The sequence below is a fragment of the Bombus fervidus genome, chromosome 19, assembly GCF_041682495.2.
Source record: "Bombus fervidus isolate BK054 chromosome 19, iyBomFerv1, whole genome shotgun sequence".
Taxonomy (NCBI): Eukaryota; Metazoa; Arthropoda; class Insecta; order Hymenoptera; family Apidae; genus Bombus; species Bombus fervidus.
Window position 1 is genome coordinate 3,243,332 of NC_091535.2, and position 23,565 is coordinate 3,266,896.

General features: G+C 31.9%; 4 protein-coding genes and 2 long non-coding RNA genes across 13 annotated transcripts in view; 3 read left to right on the forward strand and 3 right to left on the reverse strand.

Moving 5' to 3' along the window:
- Positions 1-33: 33 nt before the first annotated feature.
- LOC139996961 (uncharacterized) lies at positions 34-1,106 on the forward strand. The gene is made up of 3 exons (XR_011802453.1): positions 34-383; positions 478-628; positions 717-1,106. It is a non-coding gene; the product is annotated as an uncharacterized lncRNA (long non-coding RNA).
- Positions 1,107-2,358: 1,252 nt separating this feature from the next.
- LOC139996973 (uncharacterized) lies at positions 2,359-4,753 on the forward strand. Its single transcript, XR_011802468.1, has 2 exons — positions 2,359-2,873; positions 2,981-4,753. It is a non-coding gene; the product is annotated as an uncharacterized lncRNA (long non-coding RNA).
- A 1,070-nt stretch (positions 4,754-5,823) lies between these two features.
- Positions 5,824-16,703, reverse strand: Ptp69d (Protein tyrosine phosphatase 69D). Its single transcript, XM_072021478.1, has 10 exons — positions 16,291-16,703; positions 13,727-14,032; positions 13,023-13,610; positions 12,648-12,941; positions 11,560-12,567; positions 11,240-11,483; positions 10,137-11,148; positions 9,768-10,055; positions 9,089-9,517; positions 5,824-9,001 (listed from the first exon to the last, which is right to left on the reverse strand). Exons 1-10 carry the CDS (start codon positions 16,379-16,381, stop codon positions 8,921-8,923), a joined length of 4,341 nt encoding a protein of 1,446 aa, XP_071877579.1. The 5' UTR covers positions 16,382-16,703; the 3' UTR covers positions 5,824-8,920.
- Positions 16,704-17,180: 477 nt separating this feature from the next.
- Emc3 (ER membrane protein complex subunit 3) lies at positions 17,181-18,725 on the forward strand. The gene is made up of 4 exons (XM_072021531.1): positions 17,181-17,471; positions 17,570-17,826; positions 17,905-18,246; positions 18,316-18,725. Exons 1-4 carry the CDS (start codon positions 17,323-17,325, stop codon positions 18,324-18,326), a joined length of 759 nt encoding a protein of 252 aa, XP_071877632.1. The 5' UTR covers positions 17,181-17,322; the 3' UTR covers positions 18,327-18,725.
- Nitfhit (ntrilase and fragile histidine triad fusion protein NitFhit) lies at positions 18,706-21,825 on the reverse strand. Of its 2 annotated transcripts, none has more exons than XM_072021525.1 (6): positions 21,181-21,825; positions 19,942-20,092; positions 19,706-19,861; positions 19,410-19,616; positions 19,126-19,338; positions 18,706-19,054 (listed from the first exon to the last, which is right to left on the reverse strand). In XM_072021525.1, exons 2-6 carry the CDS (start codon positions 20,050-20,052, stop codon positions 18,896-18,898), a joined length of 846 nt encoding a protein of 281 aa, XP_071877626.1. In that variant the 5' UTR covers positions 20,053-20,092; positions 21,181-21,825; the 3' UTR covers positions 18,706-18,895. The 2 variants fall into 2 exon arrangements, with proteins under 2 accessions (XP_071877626.1, XP_071877625.1); XM_072021524.1 differs by lacking the exon at positions 21,181-21,825 and adding an exon at positions 20,270-20,601.
- A 752-nt stretch (positions 21,826-22,577) lies between these two features.
- Positions 22,578-23,565, reverse strand: part of Btk29a (tyrosine-protein kinase Btk29A) — a 351,109-nt gene continuing 350,121 nt past the window's right edge. For all 7 annotated transcript variants that reach the window (XM_072021484.1, XM_072021485.1, XM_072021490.1 and 4 more), the window contains one exon: positions 22,578-23,177. In XM_072021484.1, coding sequence (XP_071877585.1) covers positions 23,076-23,177 — 102 coding nt within the window. In that variant the 3' untranslated portion in view covers positions 22,578-23,075. The remainder of the gene's footprint in view (positions 23,178-23,565) is intronic.

Genomic DNA, 23,565 nt, shown 5'->3' on the forward strand with positions numbered 1-23,565 from the left:
AATGCTTATATTTATATAATCTTAATTCTGAGAAACATTAAACATATTTATAACTAATAATTTATATTACCTTTTATCTACTTTTTTAAAATACATACTTAGAAATATAATAAATAAAAGTTAATGAGATATAATTTTTACTAAATAATTCTTTTTAATTAATAAACTCATCATTGGCATAGGTACAATTATCCAATTACTTACTACTACAATGCAAAGTAATAGAAAATTTTATCGGTGTAGAAATATAAGGGTGATGTTTGAAATATCTTCATTTCTATTATACTGTCACGAAACATTATTCTTTTAAGATTGGTGATTCCATAGACATGTGATAGAATATAACGGATGTGCTCGAAACCATCAAGTTTTCAAATACACATGTACGTAATACTTTGGAGATTTCAACGTGTGTTTTTGACAGTATCATATTACCGCTCGTTTCGTATTCTTATCGCTTTGTCCATGCTTGTGCAGAAATTGGGCAACACGAGAGATTATTAAATGACTCGTAAGAAAAATGGGAACAGTACAGTAAACCAGTTCAGAGGAAACAAGCGACAAGATTAAGTGCAATCGTGATCTGGAATCTTTTGCTTTTTGACGTAGATCGTAGGATGCCATCAAGGTAAATGAAATTAGATTATAATCGAAATGTGCCAGAAAACTGGTTTTCTTTTGTTCTACTAACTACATAAGATTGTTTCATTCTGTAGTTCGTTAAAAGGAAACTTGCATGGATGCTCGAACACAGGCAAAAGCGAGAATCGTGTATATAATACATATATATTTTCTCAGTTGTGGTAATACTTTTTGTTTTAAGCGAGAGACAATTGGTATATCGGTATTAGTATTTTAATTGAGAAAGTTGTTTTAATATTTGATTTATTCTAAAAACGCCATATGAGATGGTAATAATGTAATAGTAATTTTCTAGAAGATATAGTTTATAACATCCTGCTCGTATAAAATCTATGTCGTGATTATAATTGTCATTAGTTTATTATGCAAATCATAGTGTAAGTTCTCGATGTAGACCGTGTACAATAAACGATGAAGGAATTGCGGTTCACTGAGTGGACCTGCGAGGAGCCGTTAGATGGTAACCAATGATTTTCTTTAATTATGTTCGTCCACCGTAATTACTCGTCTAGATTACAATACTGATATTTCCCACTTTCTACATTATATACTTTTCGTTACAAAATTAAATTGCTCTAATTTCCTATAATGATAAATATCGATAATATTACAATAAAGACGATTAAATAGTTATGTATACCAATACTAATGATGTTTGTAGCTTAAAATTTACATAACGGTACATTAACCCGTGGGATTGAAAATTACTAGATCCGCGAATAGATAATAAATAATAATTAAATATTATATACACATACATTCGGAATGAAATTTGGTTTTGTGAGTCTATAAATTACACGAAGCAATTTATATAAAAGTAGTTTTAGATTTTCGTTGGACGAATGTGAAAAGAATGTACCGTAATGTTTCGTGTCCTGTTATGTTAGTAAAAGAAGGGGGAGGAAAGGAAAACGAAAATTGCTCGTATAGTTCGTTATTGTGTCATGTATTTCCTTTCACATCGAGTGCACCGTTACCGATATCGCTTTACAATTTTTTTTTCTTTTCATACAAAAAGATGATTCGATAATCAGCGCCGCTACATCATTTTTGTGGTTCGTCAATTATCGGCGAACGATCAATTGTCGTTACACGTATTTCATAGATATAATATATATAATATATATATATCTTCATCTTTAGCATAACCTCCCTCTTATAAAGTGAATATCATACAAAATCTAAGGCTATACGTAATTTAACTTTTAATCCTCCATTACATACGAACATAATGCACTAATACAATACGCGGATGAATTTCAATTTTATTTCTCTTACACGATTTCATTTACAAAAAAAAAAAAATTCTACTTATTATGGGTTAGCGAACCGGATTGGAGACGACGGTGGTAGGCCCTCTTTTTAGAGCGTTTACATTTTTCTTTACGAAATATACGAAGCACAGAAACTGTTCTTTTCTTTTGAATTAGACCTGGTGCAGACGAGCTATTGCGATGTTATTGCGATTACGCAGCAGTGTACAAGGTTATTGTTGCGATTCAATTATGTATATATATTTTTAATAATGCAATGCACATAGGTGTGCGTTCCCGCTATTAATTCTTTCATTTCTAACGTGGGCTGTAATCAGCATCCATGCGAGGACCTGTGGATACGAATGCCGACCATAGTTAGCACGCATATAATAAAACATATTAACGCCGATTATAGCAATGATTTATTCAGTAACAATTATGTTACGTTCTGTAGTTATTGTTTTGATTCTGTGTTTGATTATGTATTAAAAATACGGTTCTTTCGGAATAATTCGGAAGCAATCCGTTAATGGTATATATATGTTAATTTCCTCAATGTTGAAAGGTATAATTTTATTTAACTCTTTTTTTCTATGCAAATATTAATGCAAATGAATATTCGCGGAGCGCGTTTTTCTACTATAGAGGAACCATATTCGCAGTTATATGGATTGTAAAGACAGGGTTAAAAATATAATATTACTGAGAATCGCATACAGAGTTACCGCTACGAAATCTCAACAATATTCAATAACTTATTTGCACGTGGTCTTACACCCGTCAATTATAGACGGAATGTCGATTGCCGCTAAATCGACTTGAACTTTGTCACGTAATTTGTTCACGTGCGCGCGCAGTTACGGTTACTACGCACATCAGTTCCGGCTATTCAGCACCGTTCGATATCAAACACGAAAATTTAAAGAGCCGTTCGTGTATTATAATTTCTGATATTTGACGGTGAACTTAACCGTGGTTAGTTAAAAATATGCCTTAAAAGAATACGTTATATACAGAATGAAAGAATACCGTTACAAAAGATTAGTGCCCAAGTTGATTGAAAGTGATACTCGAATTTTCAGAATCACGGTATATGATTCTACGATGAAAGACTATTCTTTAAAAAGATCTGGTTTCAGCTCGTTCGCACATTGAATTCAGATCACGAACTGATTAATTAATAATTTGCATTAATTTCTGAGAATTATTTGTGCGATTATTATAAACAACGATGGAGATTATATCGCTAGTAATTTCGCTAAAAATAGGCCGAGATAGGTTTTTTCTCTTTCTTTTCTTGCTTCTATCCTTATCGTTTAAATTGAGTATCGGTATACAAAAAGTTGTAAATGTAATTTTATAGTAAGCTTAGATTAACATAAAGAAAGACGTACATATTGAATGTACATTACAGATCGCTCTAAGAATTAATTGCTAGTCGTGTAAATAGATGAACATAAATGTACGCTATACTGTATACTAAAAATGAAACAACGACGATTCATAGCACATCTTTACGTACACAATTCGAGCGGAAACTTATATATATATGTATTTGTACATGGCAGCACGATATTTTTAAACGAACGTCGCAAGTATACTTATCCTTAATTATCAGAATCCTCTACATGACGGTACAGTCATTGAATAAATAAAAATTACAGAGTTCGATATAAGCTACGTGTCGAAGAAAATCAAATTTAACAATATGTCTATACATGTCGCTAATGAATTAGATTGTGTAAAATATTTTATTGCTATGTTTACAGAGTAAGCAGTACCTCGTTAAAATCTCGACGCAAAGGTTGCAACGATAATACCTAATTATAAAGAATACTTTTGATAATACTTTTTTGTATTATCTGTCTACAATATTTCCTCCGCCATTAAGATTTCATAACGAGAGAAAATAATCGGAAATATAAAACGAAGTATACATATATAGGGTGATGTGTCTTGATCCATTAATGAATACATATTGGACAAAATCATTAATTCGACATATGTATATTTTTTAAATACCCTATATATATAAGCTTAATACTCAGATGTAACGTCTTTTTGCTTCGAGTATTACATAGTTTCGAAAAAATCACTACGCAGTTTTTGTAATTTCAGCAGCTATTTACAATGAAAGATTATTCCATACACATCGTGTCGGACCATTAACTGTAAGATACCGATATTTTTACATCATGCAAATATTTGAACGCAAGTTGAACTGATGCTACATCGAATAATTGTATAAAAAAAGAAGAAAAAAAATCAGTAAGTTCCATTTAATTACGATCGATCGCCTTGTTTCGTGGCATCTAGATTATCCGCAAAATGTATAACATTTTAATTGTCAGATTACTTTCATCTTAACAGCGAGTCGGTAAAAAGTATTTAAAAACATTCAAATATGTATATCCGTATCAAATGTAAAATGTCCTCGGAAGTTGATTGAAAAATTAGATAAAAGTAACTCGAAATTACAAGTTATAAAAGTACAAGATTGATGCTATAGAAACTAATTTCTATTGCCAGTTATACAAAAAGGATTGTGATTCATCACATCTTAAACTCATCAGTCGCATAGAATATCACAGGAACGTTAGTAGGTGCCATTGGATTTATGTATATCAAATAGATAGTACATTGCTCGTGCACGTATTAAGAAAGTATAAAGATGTATAGAAAAAAAAACAAATCTTAAAGTCATCCTGTTTCAATTTAAAATACAAAGTCTGTTAGTATACCCTCGTTACTAAGGCAATACTTTGCTGGTACATTGCATATTTAAGAAGCTTTCTCAATGTACTTTAGTGAATCGTCAAACACAAGCAATGAATAAATCACAATGAAAAAATAAAGTATAAGCATAGAAAATGCCCTTGACAATTATCTTACTTGGTATCATTGCAAATTTCAATTTATGTATCAAAATCGTAAAAAAGCTTTTGCTTCAAGCACTTTGATCTCCAAGCAAAATAGTTCTTTTTATTGTGCTTTGTAAAAGTCTTCTCCCTTCCTTTTAATTGTAATAAGCTTGTGCTGCTACAATTGACATCTGTGCTGTAACAGCAACAGAAAAATTTCAAATTCGTTTGCATCTAATCAAAGGTATTTCCTTCAAAGAAGTGAGCTCCTTTGGTAAACGATTTTATTTTAATTCCAATATTTTAAAGATATTTGTCAAATGCAGCACAATCATATTCACAATATATCATACTTCACTGCTATGGCAATAGCACAATGTACAAAGATCTACGCTAGCTGATTCGAGTACTATTACTTAACACAGTTATTTCATTCGGATAATAGGGTGAATTTATCATGAATGGCATCTTTAACGCGTAAGTTGACACATAGTTGGTCAATCACTTTTGTCTGGACACAGGAGAATATTTAATATATATCCTACATGAATTATATATTATCCACAAAAAAGACCGCCGTCTCCTCTTTTTCTTACACGTACTGCCTAATCATACCAACAAACCTCACGCACACGTTCCTATAGGGCACGGTGTATCATTAATCGCGCTACATGTTCCTAGCCAATTACATAGAGCCATTTACTTCGAGATGAATTAAAGTTAATATCAGATTGATAACCAATTTAACTCCAATCGACCGCATCTAGTTTGATTTAAATAAAGAACTAACATATCAACACACAGCCTGATGTAATTAATAATGCGCGTTATTATCAAGATATACCTTTTGAGAGAAAATGGCAAGCTGTGCAGCTGCCGTTAACTTTAACTTATATCTAAGGTATATCTGTATTATAATACATTGTATTTTTCTTATGCGCATTTTACAAAATAAGAAGTTAAAAAATTGTAATACACTTGCTATTTGGCCGAAACATATCCTTTCTTTTCTTATTGGACTGAATCAGTATCTTTGTTATGATAAAAATAAAAAATTGTATACATTAATTTACAACAATGCTTTTAATGCTTCTAATTCATACACTGGCTGTAAAAATGTCGATGTTTTTTTTACACATGAGATGAAAATATGTAATAAGAACATACATGTAACTAATTACGAAATTGTCATTACAATTTTGCAACTATATATTGTATCAAATATTAACAATGTTATTACTGTTATTACTGTCCTAAATTACGCATTTTCGCGTGCACGTAAAGTGCGTTTCAGTTTTATGCAATAAAAGTTGAAAACAACCGCTAATTCTGCGCAAAATTCTTATTAAATAATAGAAACGCAATTAATCATTATATATATATATTATATATATGTATAATATATATAATATAATATAATATATATATATATCGCAGATCTTATAAATATCCTATAAATAAATGAACATTATATGAACATTACTTATTTTCTCACTGATATTAACGTAATATAAATTAAAAGAGATATATTCATTACAAGTGAGACGCTGTGTGTAAATTTTACATTAAAAAATATCAAAAGTCCATGAGATTATATTTTTACATGCATATTGTGCGTGTCGATTTGTCATTAAAAAAAATCTTTCCATTATATTTCAATATAAAAATCATTCTAGACTACAACTACTATACAAAATGTTTAAGAATTTCCACCATACAATATTCTTTTTGCACTGACCAAAAAAGGCATGTATAAAATCTATGCAAATTAAGGAGTATTGAGTTGTCGAACAAAATAAAAGTTCTCATAAAATTATAATGAAGGTTAGAAAAGTGTAAATATTCAGGTAGTGTAAAAATCCCATCATTTATAAAGTATATATAAACTACTGATGTAAAGATGTATATAAATAATACATACAAAATAGTATAGAGTATCTTTAAATATTTTATATCTTAGAAATGTCCAATACCATGCCTAATCAAATGATTTGTAATCAATTAATTACATAAAATTCACAGGAAGAAGACAAATATCATTAACGATGTTACATTGTGTAAAAAATGGGACTAGGTGGAAATTCGTAGGCACTTTGCACCTTCGTAAATACTTCTATGCATAAGTCTGTCTGAGTATAAAAACAAATACGTCACACCGTTTGTTAATGCAATAAAGCAACAGTAGTGATAGTAGCGATTCTAATTCCAGACGGAACATAATCGTCTCTTAGATCTCTATCAATTACAACATAATCGAAGCGCAAACTAGCAACTAATTGTTTCTCAGTTAATGAGTAGGTTATACACACATATACATCGAGTAGGGACGTGCACTGTATGCACGCGAATGGAATGAAACTGACACGAAGGAAAGGAAAGAAAAATAAATCCTGCCGATCGATGCGATGTAAATCAAGAATTTAAAATGTGATTGTCCCCTGCCATAAATGAATGGCTTAGCAGCGCACGTGTCGGAGTTAAAAACTTGACTAGAAAAGAACGAGCGTGCGAAGAAATAACATATATAGTGCATAATTTCGTAATTTTTTCACTTCAATGATTCCATTTTTTTTTCTTTCCTTATTTATAGTAATCTCATCGACCTGTTTTTATATTTAGCATTATCCACTGTGAGGTAGAACACTAGCAGCTATAGGTAGTTCCTGTTATTAATATAAAAATTCAATTTTATTCCGGTATAATTTCTTTCCAATAATTTTATTTTTTAATTAATTATGAATTAAGAGGACCCTCCCAGATTAGGTTCGTTTCACAGTCATTCGAGTAATTTAATTGATAAATTTTCTTTAGATGCATAAAAACTACCTATGTCTTTAGTATTCTCAAGTAAAAACCTAACTCCTATTGTGCCGCGTAAGCCCTCCAATTATGCGTAACACTTCGTCGGTGACTTACAAAGCACATTTGCGGACATGCCACACACACAGATATATTCCTAATTATTTCGTGTATGAAAAAGTAAAAAATGATTCTTCTCCTCGTGTTACAATTTACAGCAATTTTGCATGCCGTTCTTCGCGAATTTCGAACTGAATAAGAAGATCAGTCTTTGTTTAGAAGAAAAATTAGCGTATGCATGTTTTATATTGTATATGACTCCTATGTTACAAATAATCCTGCACTAATAAACACACACTGCGTGCGTAGTATCATTAATAATCGTAAATTGTAAGGTAGATCAAATTAATGTTTGATCTTTCCTTGCCATCGAACGGTAGATTAACAATGCATGCCAGCAAAAACGTTTGGAAGAATACAACCCAGTTCTTTAATCCATATAAACTATGCCATCTATATGTGATCGTGTATGAAAAGGAATATACACATATGTATAATATAACGCGCTAAAAAAACATAAAAGTTATGTTTAAGATATACATAGAAGTTTTTTATTTTTCATGAAACATAATTTTAATGTTGCAATGTATTTTACATTTCACATTGAGCTTGAACATTCTAACGGTATAAACGCACGATCAAATATTAGATTGGTAAGTTATATGGTCCACTTGTCAGAATATTCGTACGTCTTATAAATACGCTTAGTTCTTTCATAAGTCCACCAAATAGTCGTATTTGTTAATAAAAACGCACTTACTTTGTTGCGTCAATGCTTTCCTCGTATCCCATTTTCAATCACAAAAATGTTAACTGTTACACTATTTCAGCTTTTCAATAAAAATAAATTATTGAGATTGGTTCACAACGTTGTCAAGAACGTGATACCACGGGCGTTTTCACTGTATTACACTTTTTAACGATTAACCAATAATTGGTTAATTTTATTTCTGTATCATATCAAACCAATCGTATGTTTAGTTTAATCCTATGAATTTTTCAATGTGAAATGTTTACTGCTTACTTCTTGTAGTACGAATAAATGTCTAATACACATAATTCGATAGTCTGTGCATAAAATATGAAAATTGTCAAAGATCGATAGTTGCTTATGCTTATGCATATTTCAGTCTAACTTCATGATGTATTTGTTTCACCAATATATTAGTAATTTCTTTGGTTGGCCCAATATACGTTTCGTTGAGCATTCGTACATTTTCAAACATTTTTTGTACGTGAATTGTCTTTATGCACATATTCACCGAACATTACCGAGATGTTCCATTGTTACATTCCATGGTATTAAGAAGCTGGTTCGTCGTCGGCCAAATTATGAAGATCTGAATAATTCACGATAGCACGATGTAGAAATTCGTATTGTGCCTGAAAATGACAATATATGCATTAATATAAAATATTTCTTATATATTAAAACAAATAATTGTTTAATATTAAATTCAAATTACGTACAAAAGTGCTAATCATGCCGTGTCTTTGCGATCGTAACTTCTTCGTCGTTGTAAATATATCTACGCGTTTTTCAGTCCTTAGTTGTTGAACCAATATACTAAGAGCGACGAACATGGAACTCCTATCGGATCCATAACTGCAGTGTACGACTAGCGAGCCGCTTGATTCTGTGTCATTTGTAAGTGTTTGGTTTACAAGTTCAATGAGACCACGAGTTACTTCAGGTACTTCTCCCTCTACCGTTGGCCATCCATGATATTGGTATTGTGTTACAACAACGCTTTCGTCAGTTTTAGTGTTAGAAACACAGAATTCACGGCGAGTGTAATATGGACAGCTCTCGCTTTGAATATATCTAACTCTTATGTGATCGTATGCTGCATCGTCATCAGGCCAATAACGTGGACATTTTCGTGGACCTTCATTTAACTGAAATAAATATTTATATTATAATCTGTATAATATTCTAAAAGGGCATATCTGGCATATGGCTTTATGTGATATAATATATGTACTTATGAAAGAAGTTGGAGACACAACAATATTTTTCGTCCAACTGTACTTATTATGTATAAAATATAAGTTGCGTACCACATACGATATTTACGCAAGGAGTTTGAAGTTCTTAAGAATTTATAAAAGCTTACAACAATTAGAAAAAAGAAGAAAGAGTGCTTACATCGGATAACATTACTATCGTAGAGATGCATTGTTCTGAAATCATTCGCCAGAAGTCTGCTATCGTAGTGTCCAAGGGATCTTGGGTGATAACAAACGACTCGGAATTGTCATAGCCTTCAATAAATGATGCATTTATATACGTTGAATGTTCTCTACCTGGAACGGGTGTAAGAATTACTCGATTTCTGTCATATGGTATTATTAATTCACTTCTATTCTTGCTCTTATTTTCTTCTCCTCCACCAACAGAAAATGATTTTCTGTCTTCTAATACAGAATTGATTTTCTACAAGTAACAAAAGCAAAATAAATAACTTTTATCGATTAATATAATTTTTTCATATTCACATTCAAGTTTCTTACTTACATCATACTCTTCCTCCATTCTGCATTTTTCTTTACCGTTATCTCGTTGTCTTAATCTTGTAACTGTAGTTTTAAGCTGAGATGCTGGAATTTCCGTATCCCCGTATTGTGCCATTTCCATTAACGCACGATAAGTGAAAATATACTGTTTTAATGATTGCACTAAAAAGTTTCTTTGATGTCTTAGATCACATACTGTATTGAAAATCGAAACTTGACCTTCTTCTGCAAGTTGTTGCAGCAAGGAATCTAATGCGACTAATGTTCCTGTTCGTCCGACACCTGCACTGCAATGTACCAATATCGGCCCCTTTTCCAGCGAATAAGCTTCATTCACTCTTTTGATAAACCTCAGTATCGCATGAGGATGTTCTGGTGCCATAAAGTCTTTCCAAACTAAGAAATGATACTGAACGATGGTGCGTGCATCCCGTTCTCCTAATCGTGTCATTTTTAATTCACGGACAACGTAATCTGAGTAAGCTCTTTCTCGAACATGTTCAACAGTGATATCGCCAAAATTTTTAGTTTCACCTTTGTCTGGCCAGTATTTTGCGCATTTCGTTTTTGAGTATTCTTCGAGATTCGTTAACATAAGTATCAGCTCAAGATGTTGTTCCCAAATCATTCTCCAATAATCGCAAACGGTATTTTCCATTGGACCTTGAGCGCATATAAATTTTTTACGTTCTTTGTATCCTAACACAAAGTTTGCATTTATGTAATCAGATCCGCAAATTCCATCCATTTGTGCGAGTCTTACTCTAGTCTGATCGTAACACTTTATATCTGGATAACGATTTTTGTATAGATTTTCACGTGCCTCCGAAGCTCTTGTTGTACGATCTGTGAATCTATCCGGTAGCAATTCGAATTCGTGTTGAAAACCATAATCAGAATCCCGATGTCGTTCGAGATATGCCTGGAGCAGTTCACCTTTAGGAATGGGAGGCATGTCTGGTGGGCTTGCTGCTACCAATTGATGTCTACCTCTAAGACTCCTGCATAAATGCCTATCAAGATAAAAATATTTATTAAATTTTAAGCTCATATTTTTTTCTAGTGAAAATATATAATGGCTATAATTGTAAAATATTCTTTTACCTGAAACTATTTCTCAAAGTTATAATTTCTTCTCCTCTCTGTTGAGCACGCTTTCTATATCTGTGCAATACACAAAGTACAATGAGAAGAATGAAGATGATCATTATAAGAGCAATGGAAATTTGCAGAATTACGCTGAGTGTGGTCACTTCCGCTGACACCACGGCTACGGGATCTAGCCCTCCATAAAGAGGATTAAAGTAATTACTATAGGCTGGTAAAAGCTGATCTTGATTTCCAAATACTACAAGAAAGTATATTATTATAAATCATTTGAAGCGTAAAATACATAAGCTTATTTATACATATATTAGTCATACCAATAACTTCGATAAAACCCGTGTAGTTTGAATTTTCATCTAAGAAACCATCTTGTGCGGTAAATGATGGTACTTCAGAAGATCCATCATTATCCTTTGTTTTTTGGGTAACCATATTTTCTCTTTTTCTTCTTTCCACAGTCTCTGTATGATTATTGTCTATTAGATTTGCAATGGTTGTTTCGATCTTTTGAGTAGTAGCTGACGATGTTGTTGGAACGGGAGTTGTAGTCCATGTTATTGGCGTTGTAGTAGTGGCAGGTGTTGTATTAAGTGCTGAGATGGTTGTTGAAACTTCGGGAACAAAATGTAATACTGGTGGGGCAGCTTTTGGCCTAAGTCCAATACATTTGTTGCACATGCTACTACTGTTGAATGATTCGCCATCGCCAAGAAAAATCTCCGGTACCAATCGATCACTATCAAATGTTTCGGCAACGTAAGCACCACCGGAAGGTGAATTATGGGCATATTGATAGGAATACACACTAATTTCTTCAGGTGGCGGTAAATCAGTGACGCTCTTTCGTGGTGCTAATTTTACTAAATAAACTCTATAACAACATATAGGACCATTTCTTTCTGTGATACGCGGGAGATATAACTTAAACAATTGTTTACCCTGATTCTCGATTTTTCGCCACGATCGCATGTTTAAGCTATCTCTATCTGGTACGGTAATTGGCGTGGTACAGTTACCGACAGCATCCTTTCCTGGTGTACGAGATCTAGTTACACCGTTCACACGAACCGTGTAATTCGTATTAGCCGGTATTTGATTAAAATGCGTGCTATTTTTTTTAACACTCCAATTCTGTGGTCCCCAAGTATCAATATCTAAACGACCCATACCATTTTTAAATCTGGCGATGCCAATTAATTGTATATTATAACGAGTAATAACGCCGTTAGATTTCTCTGGATGATCCCATGTAATAGAGATAAAACTGGAGCTACTTATATTATCGAATCGACAATTAACAGATAAATTCTGAGGAGGACTGGCCACTAAAATTAAGATTATATGATGAATTTTAAATTTCTAAAGTTTAGAAAATTCTGAGTTTGCAAATTCAATAATATCTTACCTCCATCTAAAGTAGTACCATTCACTTCAATGCTCCAGTTTCCACATTCCTTTGTATATTCACTACACGCGGCAATTTTAAACTTATACGTTGTATCGGGATCGAGATCGACAAATGCGTAGACAGTAAATGGTTGCGCTGGATATACTGCTTCTCTTTTCTGATCTCCATGTGTAACCATTAAATTATAATAATGAACGTGTTCTTTTAAATCCGGTGGCGGTACTGTCCATCCTATTGTAATAGAATTTTCAGTGACTCCGTTAACGGAAACTTTTGGCACAAATATAGGATCTGTAATAGATTGAATTAATCTATTATTTCGTAATTCGGGAAACGAAGATACACGATCAGGATTATTCCTTATTTCAATACCTTTTTCAAGCGTAGTAATCCAACGTGGATCAAGTCGTACGTGTGATGTACCCACGGTATTTGTAGCGCTAATTCCAATCTGATACGCTGTACCACTTTCAAAACCTCTTAAAACATAACTCGAATTACCACCTCCAATTTGTTTAGAATAATATTGATATTGATTAGTTCCGTTTTTCATATGTTGAATAACATATTCTTTAATCGGTTCGTTGCCATCATTTACAGTCCAGTTTAAGAATATACTTCCAGCACCAACAGCTTTCATAAAGTCGATGCTCACTTTCGGTACATCAATCACAAAGAGATGTCTATAAGCGCTAATTTCGCCGCTGTAATCGCGTGCTTTACAAATATACGTTCCGTTATCTTTCCGAGTTAAGCTCTCAAATTCTAAAGTCAGTAGAGTGAGAGTTTCGTTAATTTGCGTGATAGTGGTGAAATCCTTCCAGTGGTCGGTACTTTCTGAATCATTCCCTTTTAACCAAGTAAATTGAGATAATGGATAACCATGCATGAGGCATGTCAAGTTAGCTGATTCCATCACTTTTGCCCTAATATCTTCCCCGGCTGTTATTCTACCTGGTTCTAAAATGAAAATAATTTATGATTACGAATATGAACAATAGTGTATAAACATAAATTTTGCAAATTATATTTTATATTAATAAATAAATTATAGTTAATTAATAATTGATATTTACCAATAACTCTAATATGAACATCCTTTTTTAACAATTCTCCATCTGCAGTTTGTGCCATACACTTATAGTCTCCTGTATCATTTCTACTAGCCTGTTTAATATCCAAACGTCCTCCAGAATCAAAATCTTTAATAGTGGTGAGATTTTTTCCATTGCTGGTCCACCATATTTGACCAGGTACATTGAGTTTACATATAAGTGATGGAGTACTACCAGCCTCTATACCTTCTAAATCTTGAGATGCTGTAATTTCTAACACTGCTGGATTCTCATTTTTTGACTCAGTGGTTTCTATCTTTTCAACAGCTGCACAGGGATATATAAAAATATAAGTATGTTTCTATTGTATATCTGATATTAATCTAATATATCAATATAATCAAATCAAAATATGTCAAATTAACATGGTATTTTTGCTAACATAATAGTAATAAACAAAGGTAAATTGACAAGCTAACTAATAACATTCATATTATTTGAAAAATTGCAATTGTGTCTAATTAAAGAACTTTTAGTCAAGTAGTATATGAAAGAACCAAGTAATTGGCTAATTAATTCATTAAAATCATAATAGTGGAGTCATACAAACTGACTAAGTTTTGTCTTAATAGCTCAAATTACCAACGATCTGAAGTATATTTTGCTAAAACCTTTGTTATGATGTTTTATGAGCCTTAAGATTAAATAATATATTCTACTAAACCTTCTGGTATACACAAACATAGAAAATGTAAATATTGAGTATAAAATTTTAACAAAATGAGAATAAGTTATTAATTGATCAAAACTATTCCTGATTTATGTTTGTTGTTTTGTAAATAAGCAATTACGATGTTTTTATTTTGTACATAATAATGACTATGATTGTGTAAACTGTTTATTTTATAATCTAGAATAACATGAATTTAAAATAATGTTATCTTATATTGCGTTCTTATCTTTTTTTGTGCTAAGTGTAAAACTGTGTGAAGTGTATGTGCATATATATATGTCGCGTAAATTCTTCATTTTATGAATTCAACGGTTATTATCGATATGGCATCGATAACTCGATAATGACGTTTTCTCATGTTAAGCATCTTTAGGTTATATTCCATATTATGCGATTAGATTATGTATATTATGTGACAAAATATAATCGTTGTATTGAAAACAAAAAATTAAACAAAATATTTTTAATTTTTATTTAAATCAAAGTCAAATGTTAGCTAAATGTAAATTTAAACTATAGTTAAATATTCAAAGTGTTTAACCGATAATTACTCTTGTGATTATGTATGAAATAACATCTTGCATGGTTTTTAATATTTTGCAGCTTCACTTCTTTCGCTTTTTATAAAATCGTTTTCATACCAAACCGAAGTTATTCTCCGCGAAAAATGTAACTTGATATTATACTCGATGAAACAAATGTACGAATTAAAGCGGATGTTATGTATAAACTATAAACACATAAATATCATTTAGGTGTTTAATATACCACATTGAAATAGCTTGATTATTATATATAATGCAAGGGAAGAAACAAGTCTCTATTCAAATATTTTACAAAGAATCACTAAAATCTCAAAAGATAAATTATAATAAATTTATAAAATTTCTATGAAAAATTAAGTACGGTGTTGGTCGTTTTGATCATTCTGGTAATTCCATTAATGAATACATTTACTCTTGAATATGATAATTTAAGATCTATAATCACGATTGCGGTTTGCGCATATATAATCATCTTACGACTTGAATTCCGTGCTATTAAAATATTTTTATTTACTCCAATAGTATATATGTAACATGTAACAAGGTGGTTAAATGAAATAGGAATCGATCGAACGATAACATACCGCTGATTTTACCATAAGTAAATTTCAATTATAGCATAGACATTTTAATATACAAAATTGAACGTAAATAAATTAATATCTTTTATTTTTAATTCTAATTTATAAAAAAAAGAATAGAATGCAAATAAATTATGTCTTTATTAATAAATTCATATCTTTTAATGTATAAATCTTTCAAAATTGAATACATTCAATTCTACAATTCCAAAGTATGCGTGTACACAGTATTTTATGTATTTTCACAAGTATTATGCATCTTTCAGTAATCAATGTATCACGAAAATTGAATCTTCTAGCATAAACACGGCTCACATAACAAACAGGAAAGATAAAAGACAAGAGTGTATCGAATGATAAATAATTGAAACGATCAAGATACGCCAATGACATTCGATATCTTTTTATGTTGTTAATCAATCGTGCATGACGGTATGCAATTTTATGCACGCCTGTACAACCAACAATCCATTTAACATAGCTTAAAATCATTGCCATGATATTTGTTCAGGATATAAATATTAAAAGCTATTTGTTACGAAGGATAACAATCTTGAGGACGACGATGACAGCGGTGCATCATGCATCCGCTAAATAGTAGATACACTGCTTATAAATGTTCGTCATTGTGTCCTCTCGTGGACGATCGACGAGAATAGCGGAAGAAGCTGTCGTCGCGTAGAAATCGTTCGCGAGTCAGTTTATTAAATAATTTCTACAGCTTACCAGATTCGTCAAGGCCGGCAACGGTAAGTACGAAAAAGCAGAGTATCATCAAAGGGATACTCGACATCGGTAGGCCACTTCGGGGAAACATGGCGTCGTGACAACCGGGCGTGAGCGTTGTATCCCTGGCCCTTTTCCCACTTCCTGCCACCTTCTTATACGTTCTCGATTCCTTTCACAATCCCATGACGCGAGGTTAGTATCGCCTGTCCATTTGAATCACAATCCAATTCACTATTTCATATCACGCTTCGCACTTACGTGCGACGCACTTTTCGAGAGAGAGATGTTCAGACACACTTTGCAAATCTCACCCCGTAATAGCGCTGGCGAAACTGAATCATATTATACGAATGTAACGTAGGTGTCCCGACGAACATCACGCCGCCAAATGCAAGCGATTGACACTGCCCTCCGTCGGGATTCTGCTCCACGTTCCAGGCTTACACGTCGATAACGAAGTTGATTCTTCCAAGAGCGGGAAATTGTATCGAATATATCTTATTATACTAAGTACTTACATATTGTTCCGTTCTCCTTTTATTGTTATCAGCGAAATATAGTTTTGTATTATTAATTACAAAAGTGAGAGTTGAGTTTTTTATGTACTATTAAGAGTTAAAATTTTAGGATATCAGTAAAATGCATACATAAATACAAATACGCGAGTGAGTAATAAGCACTTTTATATGTTACAAGTATTTATATATGTAGAATTAATATATTCTAACTTTTTCATGCACATTAAAAATTTATTTTTTATATGTGCATAATGTATATGTAATCTTGAAGGAATTTTATTTAATTTAGTTGCTTTATATGCTGCAAAAAATACATTAAATACACTTTATTATCGGTGAGGTATGAATCATTATTTCTATATCGTGTCGTCTAGGGGGCTCCTGCTATGTATAACTGGCAACTGGTATTAACATACACATATTCTTGCCTTTGTAAAATGTTCTTCAATCTATTTAGTTTTCTTACTTTTCTTCTTTCTTCCGCGTAAATTTCGCTGCAGCGACAAGTGGTATGGCTGAGTTGATTTTAGATCCAAACATTCGAGGATGGGTGTTCTTACCTATCGTTGTGATTACGTTCCTCGTAAGCATTATTCGACATTATATTTCGATATTACTTATCTCAGAGAGAAAGGTTGAGCTTCATCAAGTACAAGACAGGTGATTACGTGAATCTATAAATTGCATATGTGAATATATAAATATAGTGTATTTCCAACCTGTCGAAACATTTCATTATTATATACTCTGTTTTCTAGTCAAGTGATAATACGCTCTAAGTTGCTAAGAGAAAATGGTCAATATATTCCAAAAATGGCATTTATTAGCAGAAGGCATTTCTTTAATAATGAAGAGACAGGATATTTTAAAACACAAAAACGTGCCCCAGTATCGCAGAATCCAATGACAGATCCTAATGTGATGACAGATATGTTAAAGGGAAATGCAGCTAATGTTGTACCAATGGTATTAATAGGTGGCTGGATTAACTGGATGTTTTCTGGCTTTGTAACAAGTACGTTCAAAGGGTTATATGTATGATCTAGAGCATAAACTCAGTCTTTTCAAATTAACAGCAATGATTATATTTTAGCTAAAGTACCATTTCCTTTGACATTACGTTTCAAACCAATGTTGCAACGTGGTGTAGAATTAGGTACACTTGATGCTGCATGGGTTTCATCTGCATCTTGGTATTTCCTTAATGTATTTGGATTACGTTCCATTTATACACTTGTCCTTGGAGAAAACAATGCTGCTGATACCTCCAGCTTTTTACAGGATCAAGTATCGGGTGCTGCAATGTCTATGCCACCAGATCCAAAAGCTGCTTTCAAATCAGAATGGGAAGCATTGGAAATATATGAACATAATTGGGCGTTGCAAGGAGTTGAAGCAGATCTTATAGGATCCCAAAGAATAGATACAAGTGAAGGTATGTGGATATGAGTAATGATAAATTTTATATCAGCCTCTTATTTTAATAATACTTTGTATCTTGTAGGTAGCAAATAATAAATATTACATCTATATCCATAGATATAGCATGTGCCATTTTTGGATAAATAATCGAAGTTTTAAGAAATTACTAAATGAATTAATAACTTGAATTATCATAATAAATGATGTATAATTTATTGCATTCTTTATAACATTCTAAAAAATATTATTTTATTATAATATTATTAAAATATTATTTTACATTTTATTAGAATATCTGCATTACAATTTCTTATTAGTTTGTTATACTTTCAGTTTCACATGTACAAAAATTATCCACAATTACAATTGTAGCAATATATTTTCACCTACTTTACATCTTTACGGTACAAATATTTATAAGTTAATATTTATAAGTTATATTAGATAGTATGTACAATAAAATTCATCATAATAAATGTTTGTTTTATATATGTATATTAATAAAATATAATGTTTATTACATTTCAATCCCTAGTTACTTTACATAAAATATTGAGCTCAGCACGAGCATTTACTCCTCTCAAAAAGTAAAAATAAGAGCAAGTAAAATTTAATATAATTATATAGATATATGCGCATATATATATCATATAAATTAAAGATTACAGGGATTCTATTTTAGGATATAAATCTGTTCGACGATGATTTTCGCACGGCATGCTTTGCCGAATTTGTTTTAATAAGTTTAAATCAATTTCTGCTAAAACCATATCAGTCTTTTCACTACACTGCGCTACTATAGTTCCCCATGGATCAATAATCTGACAAAATTTTATACATATAGTATCATATTTAATGTAATAAAACTAGTATAAACTATAAAATTATTTACCATTGCATGACCCCAGCTCACTCTCTTTTTGTTATGTGTACCAGTTTGAGCTGCAGCTATAACATAACATTGTGTTTCTATAGCCCTTGCACGCAATAATATCTCCCAATGAGCAGCACCTGTTTGATATGTAAATGCTGATGGATATGTGAGAATTTCCACTCCCATATTTCTTAATGAAAGAGATAATTCGGGAAAACGCATATCATAACACTAACATTACTGTTAAGTAAATACAATTTCTTAGACTTGAAGAACAAGATTATAAAATTTAAAAAGGATACAATACTGAGGCCTAATTTACCAGCTGGTGTTGATATGGGTGGTTCAATCTTTTGCCCTGCTAAGACATAATCTGATTCCATCAATCTCAGGCCAGTAGTTTTATTGTCTATATCAAATAAATGGATTTTACGATAAACACTGGCTATTTCCCCTTCACTGTTTATTACAACGTGTGTATTACTTATACGATTTTCATTGTCACCTAACTGTAAATATGTAATTAGAATATATGGATTAATAAAAAACAATTGTAATATTTTTTTTTGTAAAGAAATAAAAAGAAATTCAAGCTTACTGCTTCATGTAATCCACCTAACGATAACCAAATTTTATTTGCTTTAGCAATTTCTTTGTAACTTGATATTATTGATCCATTCAAAGGTTGAGCCATGGCTATTATATCTTTTTTATTATCGGCTAAATAATCACAGGCTTCAGGAAAAAAGGCAATCTATTAAAGTATTGTAAAAATTTATATAAATATAAATAATATTAAAAAAATGAAATTAAAGTTTTATTGTATGTGCTTACACAAGCTGCCCTAGATTTAGCCCTCTCAGCTAGTTCTCGTACAGTTTGTAAATTTTTTTCTTTATCATTTGTTGATGTCATTTGACATACTGCAACTAATGGATGTGCCATAGTACTAAATTTAGTAATGAGATATCCTAAAAACTGTTTTCTGAAAGATCAAGTTATAAGATGATTAAAAATAAGTGATAAGAGAGTTCTTTGTTTTTTATGTTTGGATCAATATAAAATTTTTTATAAACAAAAGTTAATTAAATTACATTTACTATAAGTAACTTACTAGATACACTTATACATATTCTTATTACATTTTCTTTCCAGTTATTACCTGTGATATTTAATAATAGGAAAACTGCTTAGAAAATGCATGCTCGTCGTTTATTTACGTTACACGTAATAGGAACATTTGATAATACAGAAATGTCAATACTAAAATGGGATACATTAATAGATATATACTAATAATTATATATTTTATAATGACGTTTTGTTTAAAGAAAAAAATAATTTCTATAAATCGTAAAGTGTGCTTATATAAGAATTATACATATATAACAAGTTTTTACAAACTTATAAAATAAATTATCAAGATTTTATAGGTTAACGAAAATTAAGTATTAAATATCGTGCACTCGAATTGTGCTCGCGTGGTCGTGAGCCATCTACCAGTTACCGCAGACCTTTTGAAACAAAGATTCAATCAATTTGAATTCTGTGACTGCTGCGTTATGTTTGATTTGTAATCGCGTTAATATTTTAAAAAAGAAGTTGTGCTGCATGTTTATAACGTTAGTGTTTAATATTTATGCTTCGTGCCAATATAGTGCGGTATAAAAGTAACAATAACAGTGGTAAAGTACTTTTATGAATATGATAAAAATCGTCCTCGAAATCAATGGATTGTGGAATGTGTAGCAATCGTGAATTTGTAATGAAATAAACTTCTATCGGTGAGTCAACTTTTTTTTTATGCCTTCGTTCATATAATAATTTTTAGAATTACTAGCTTCATATATATACTGATAAGATCGTTCATCAACAAAGAGGTATTAATAGTACATCATAAACTTAAATTCACGTGAAGATAATTACAATTTTAGTGAAGATTGTGTTGAATATTAAGGTAACCTATTTTTATTAAACTCTTTTTATATTATGCCGATTTTTATGTTAAATTTCTTTCGAATGGCTGGATGTTCTGCTTTTTATGGAGGATGGTGCTCGTATTTTATTACTCACCTATATATGTTGCTGAATTTTCTGAAATTCCCGCTTCGTGATGTGTTCCTACATGCATATATTCACCCACACCATCATTAAGCACGCCAATTCTAATTACAATCATGTTTTTCGAATATATTGAAGCGTAATAGAACGTATTCTCGCGAAGAATATTTATTCTTACATGTAAGGTTTTCTCATACATGTGACTATATAATCTACGTCTATATGATACCTTTGGTAAAGATACAAATTCTCGTGCAGACGTTTAGAACTTCACGTGATCTTTCCTGTGGCGCATGTTACTTCCGGTGAAGTATTTCACAATGGACGAGAGTTGCCCAAAAAGTTAGCCTATGAAATTTTCGAACTGGATTAGCCAGTAATATCCTTGAACAACATAAATTTAACTGTTATGGCTTTAGCACGACGCGAATTAACATTATTGTGCAATATTCTGAATGATCAATACGACTTTTGCAATCACGTGAACAGACATTGACAGATACTTGATATAATTCAAACAATTAAAACGAAATTTTTCTCTAATGTACATATATGTATACAGTATCTCTTGCTAAAATATCCTGATAATTATGAATTAAAGAATGTAAGAGTATTTTTTAAAGGGTTTTTTACTCTAAGATTAAGAGTATAAAGTTTTATATTCTTAAAGTTATATGCTCTAAAATAATCTGCTTTCATTTAAATTTGTATTATTAAGATATCGTCGACCTCGAGTTATAAAGAGCTCACTTTATGAAAGATACGATACAATTGATGAAAATGCGTCTATTAGGCGAGTAATACTGTTATTAATGATTCTAAATCTACAAATAATACCGGTAATACAATAGGACATGTTATCTTTCTTTATTCTATTTTATTAAATTGTCATAGTATATAATACACAAGTGAGACATTCATTTATTAAATTCACTTATCAAGCAGAAATAATGTTCTCATTCGTGGAGTTACGTTTAGTGTTCTCGTTAAAAAGTCAATAACAAAAGGACAGTACACGTTTCTACGGCAAAATCACAACTTACTAATATATCCTGTTCGAAGGACAATCAATAAATACTACTGTTCTATTTGTAAATGCATTCGTATCGTTGCGTGGAACAGATACTCTGAAACTCATGATGGACGAGGCAAGGGGTTGGAGAGTTGAAGATTAGGATAGATGGAAAAAACCTGATATATCCGAGAAACACATAATAATATCACGCACTCGGATCGTTTTCGTTCGACGAGAAAAAACAACATCTAAAATGTCTATAGTAAAGAGAAAATTTTTGAAAGTTGGTTTAGATCATAGAAGAAGAGAGAAAGAAAAGAGAGAAAGATGGAGAGCGAAGGGTACGAGGGTAAAGGGTCGCGATGCTGCAGGGTCAAATAATGTCGTATTAATATTGTTTCTTCTTCTTCTTTCTTTTTTTTTTTGTTCGCTTTTCTCGTTTCTTTTCTGCTGTTTTGTAAGCTGCGTTAATACAATCGTTGAAATCGACACACATACTTTCGGGACACACACACAACTTTTATTTGCCTTTAGTGGCTCGTATCGCCTTGCAAATTTCAATCCACGGGTGTCCGTAGGAACTGCAAATGTCACAGACGTTTGACGAGCTTGATGATGGTTGACTAGGTTGGTGGCCGGGTGTACTTGGTGAGGATGACCCTTCTTTCTTTAATTTACACGTGGATGACGAGAGATGTAGAAAATCAACCGAGGGTGGTAGAGTGGCGGGTGCACGTGTTTTACGTGATGACGGTAATGTTGCTGAGTTGTACGACGATGACGAGTTAGACGATGGTAGTATTGAGGGCGATCGCTCGAGCGATGGAGATTTTGCCGCCTGTATTGACCGGCTCGAAGGCGACGAAAGGCGCATACACCGTAGAAGGTTGAGTCAATCATTGAGCAGACCTTGAGACACACTGATTAGCTGCTCCTTCAGTACGCGGAAGGAGGGTCGTACTTCCGGGCAATGGGCCCAGCATTTTCGCATTACCTAAAACACAAATAATCAATTAATATACATATAGAGTCTTGTTAAAGTCTTGGGGTTGTTGTAGGATGATCTTATTAGGAGAATTATTTGAAAATAATCATGTTTATTTCTTTACATATTATGTATATTGAGTGGTCTAAGCAACTGTTTCATGTTATAACTCTGTTAGCAGTGTAGTTACAGAAAAATGTCAAAGGAGGAACATGAATGATCCAAAGAGTACTATATCCGTAGGACTATGTCTTTTTTGGAAGTGCAGTGGTGTATGTGCAATCAATAATTGCATTATCTTTTTAAGATGGAAAAGCATACTTTTTATTACATAGATAGATTTTTCTCGTCATTCTATGAAAGAAAGTATTAGGAGTAACATGGTCGAAAATTGGTT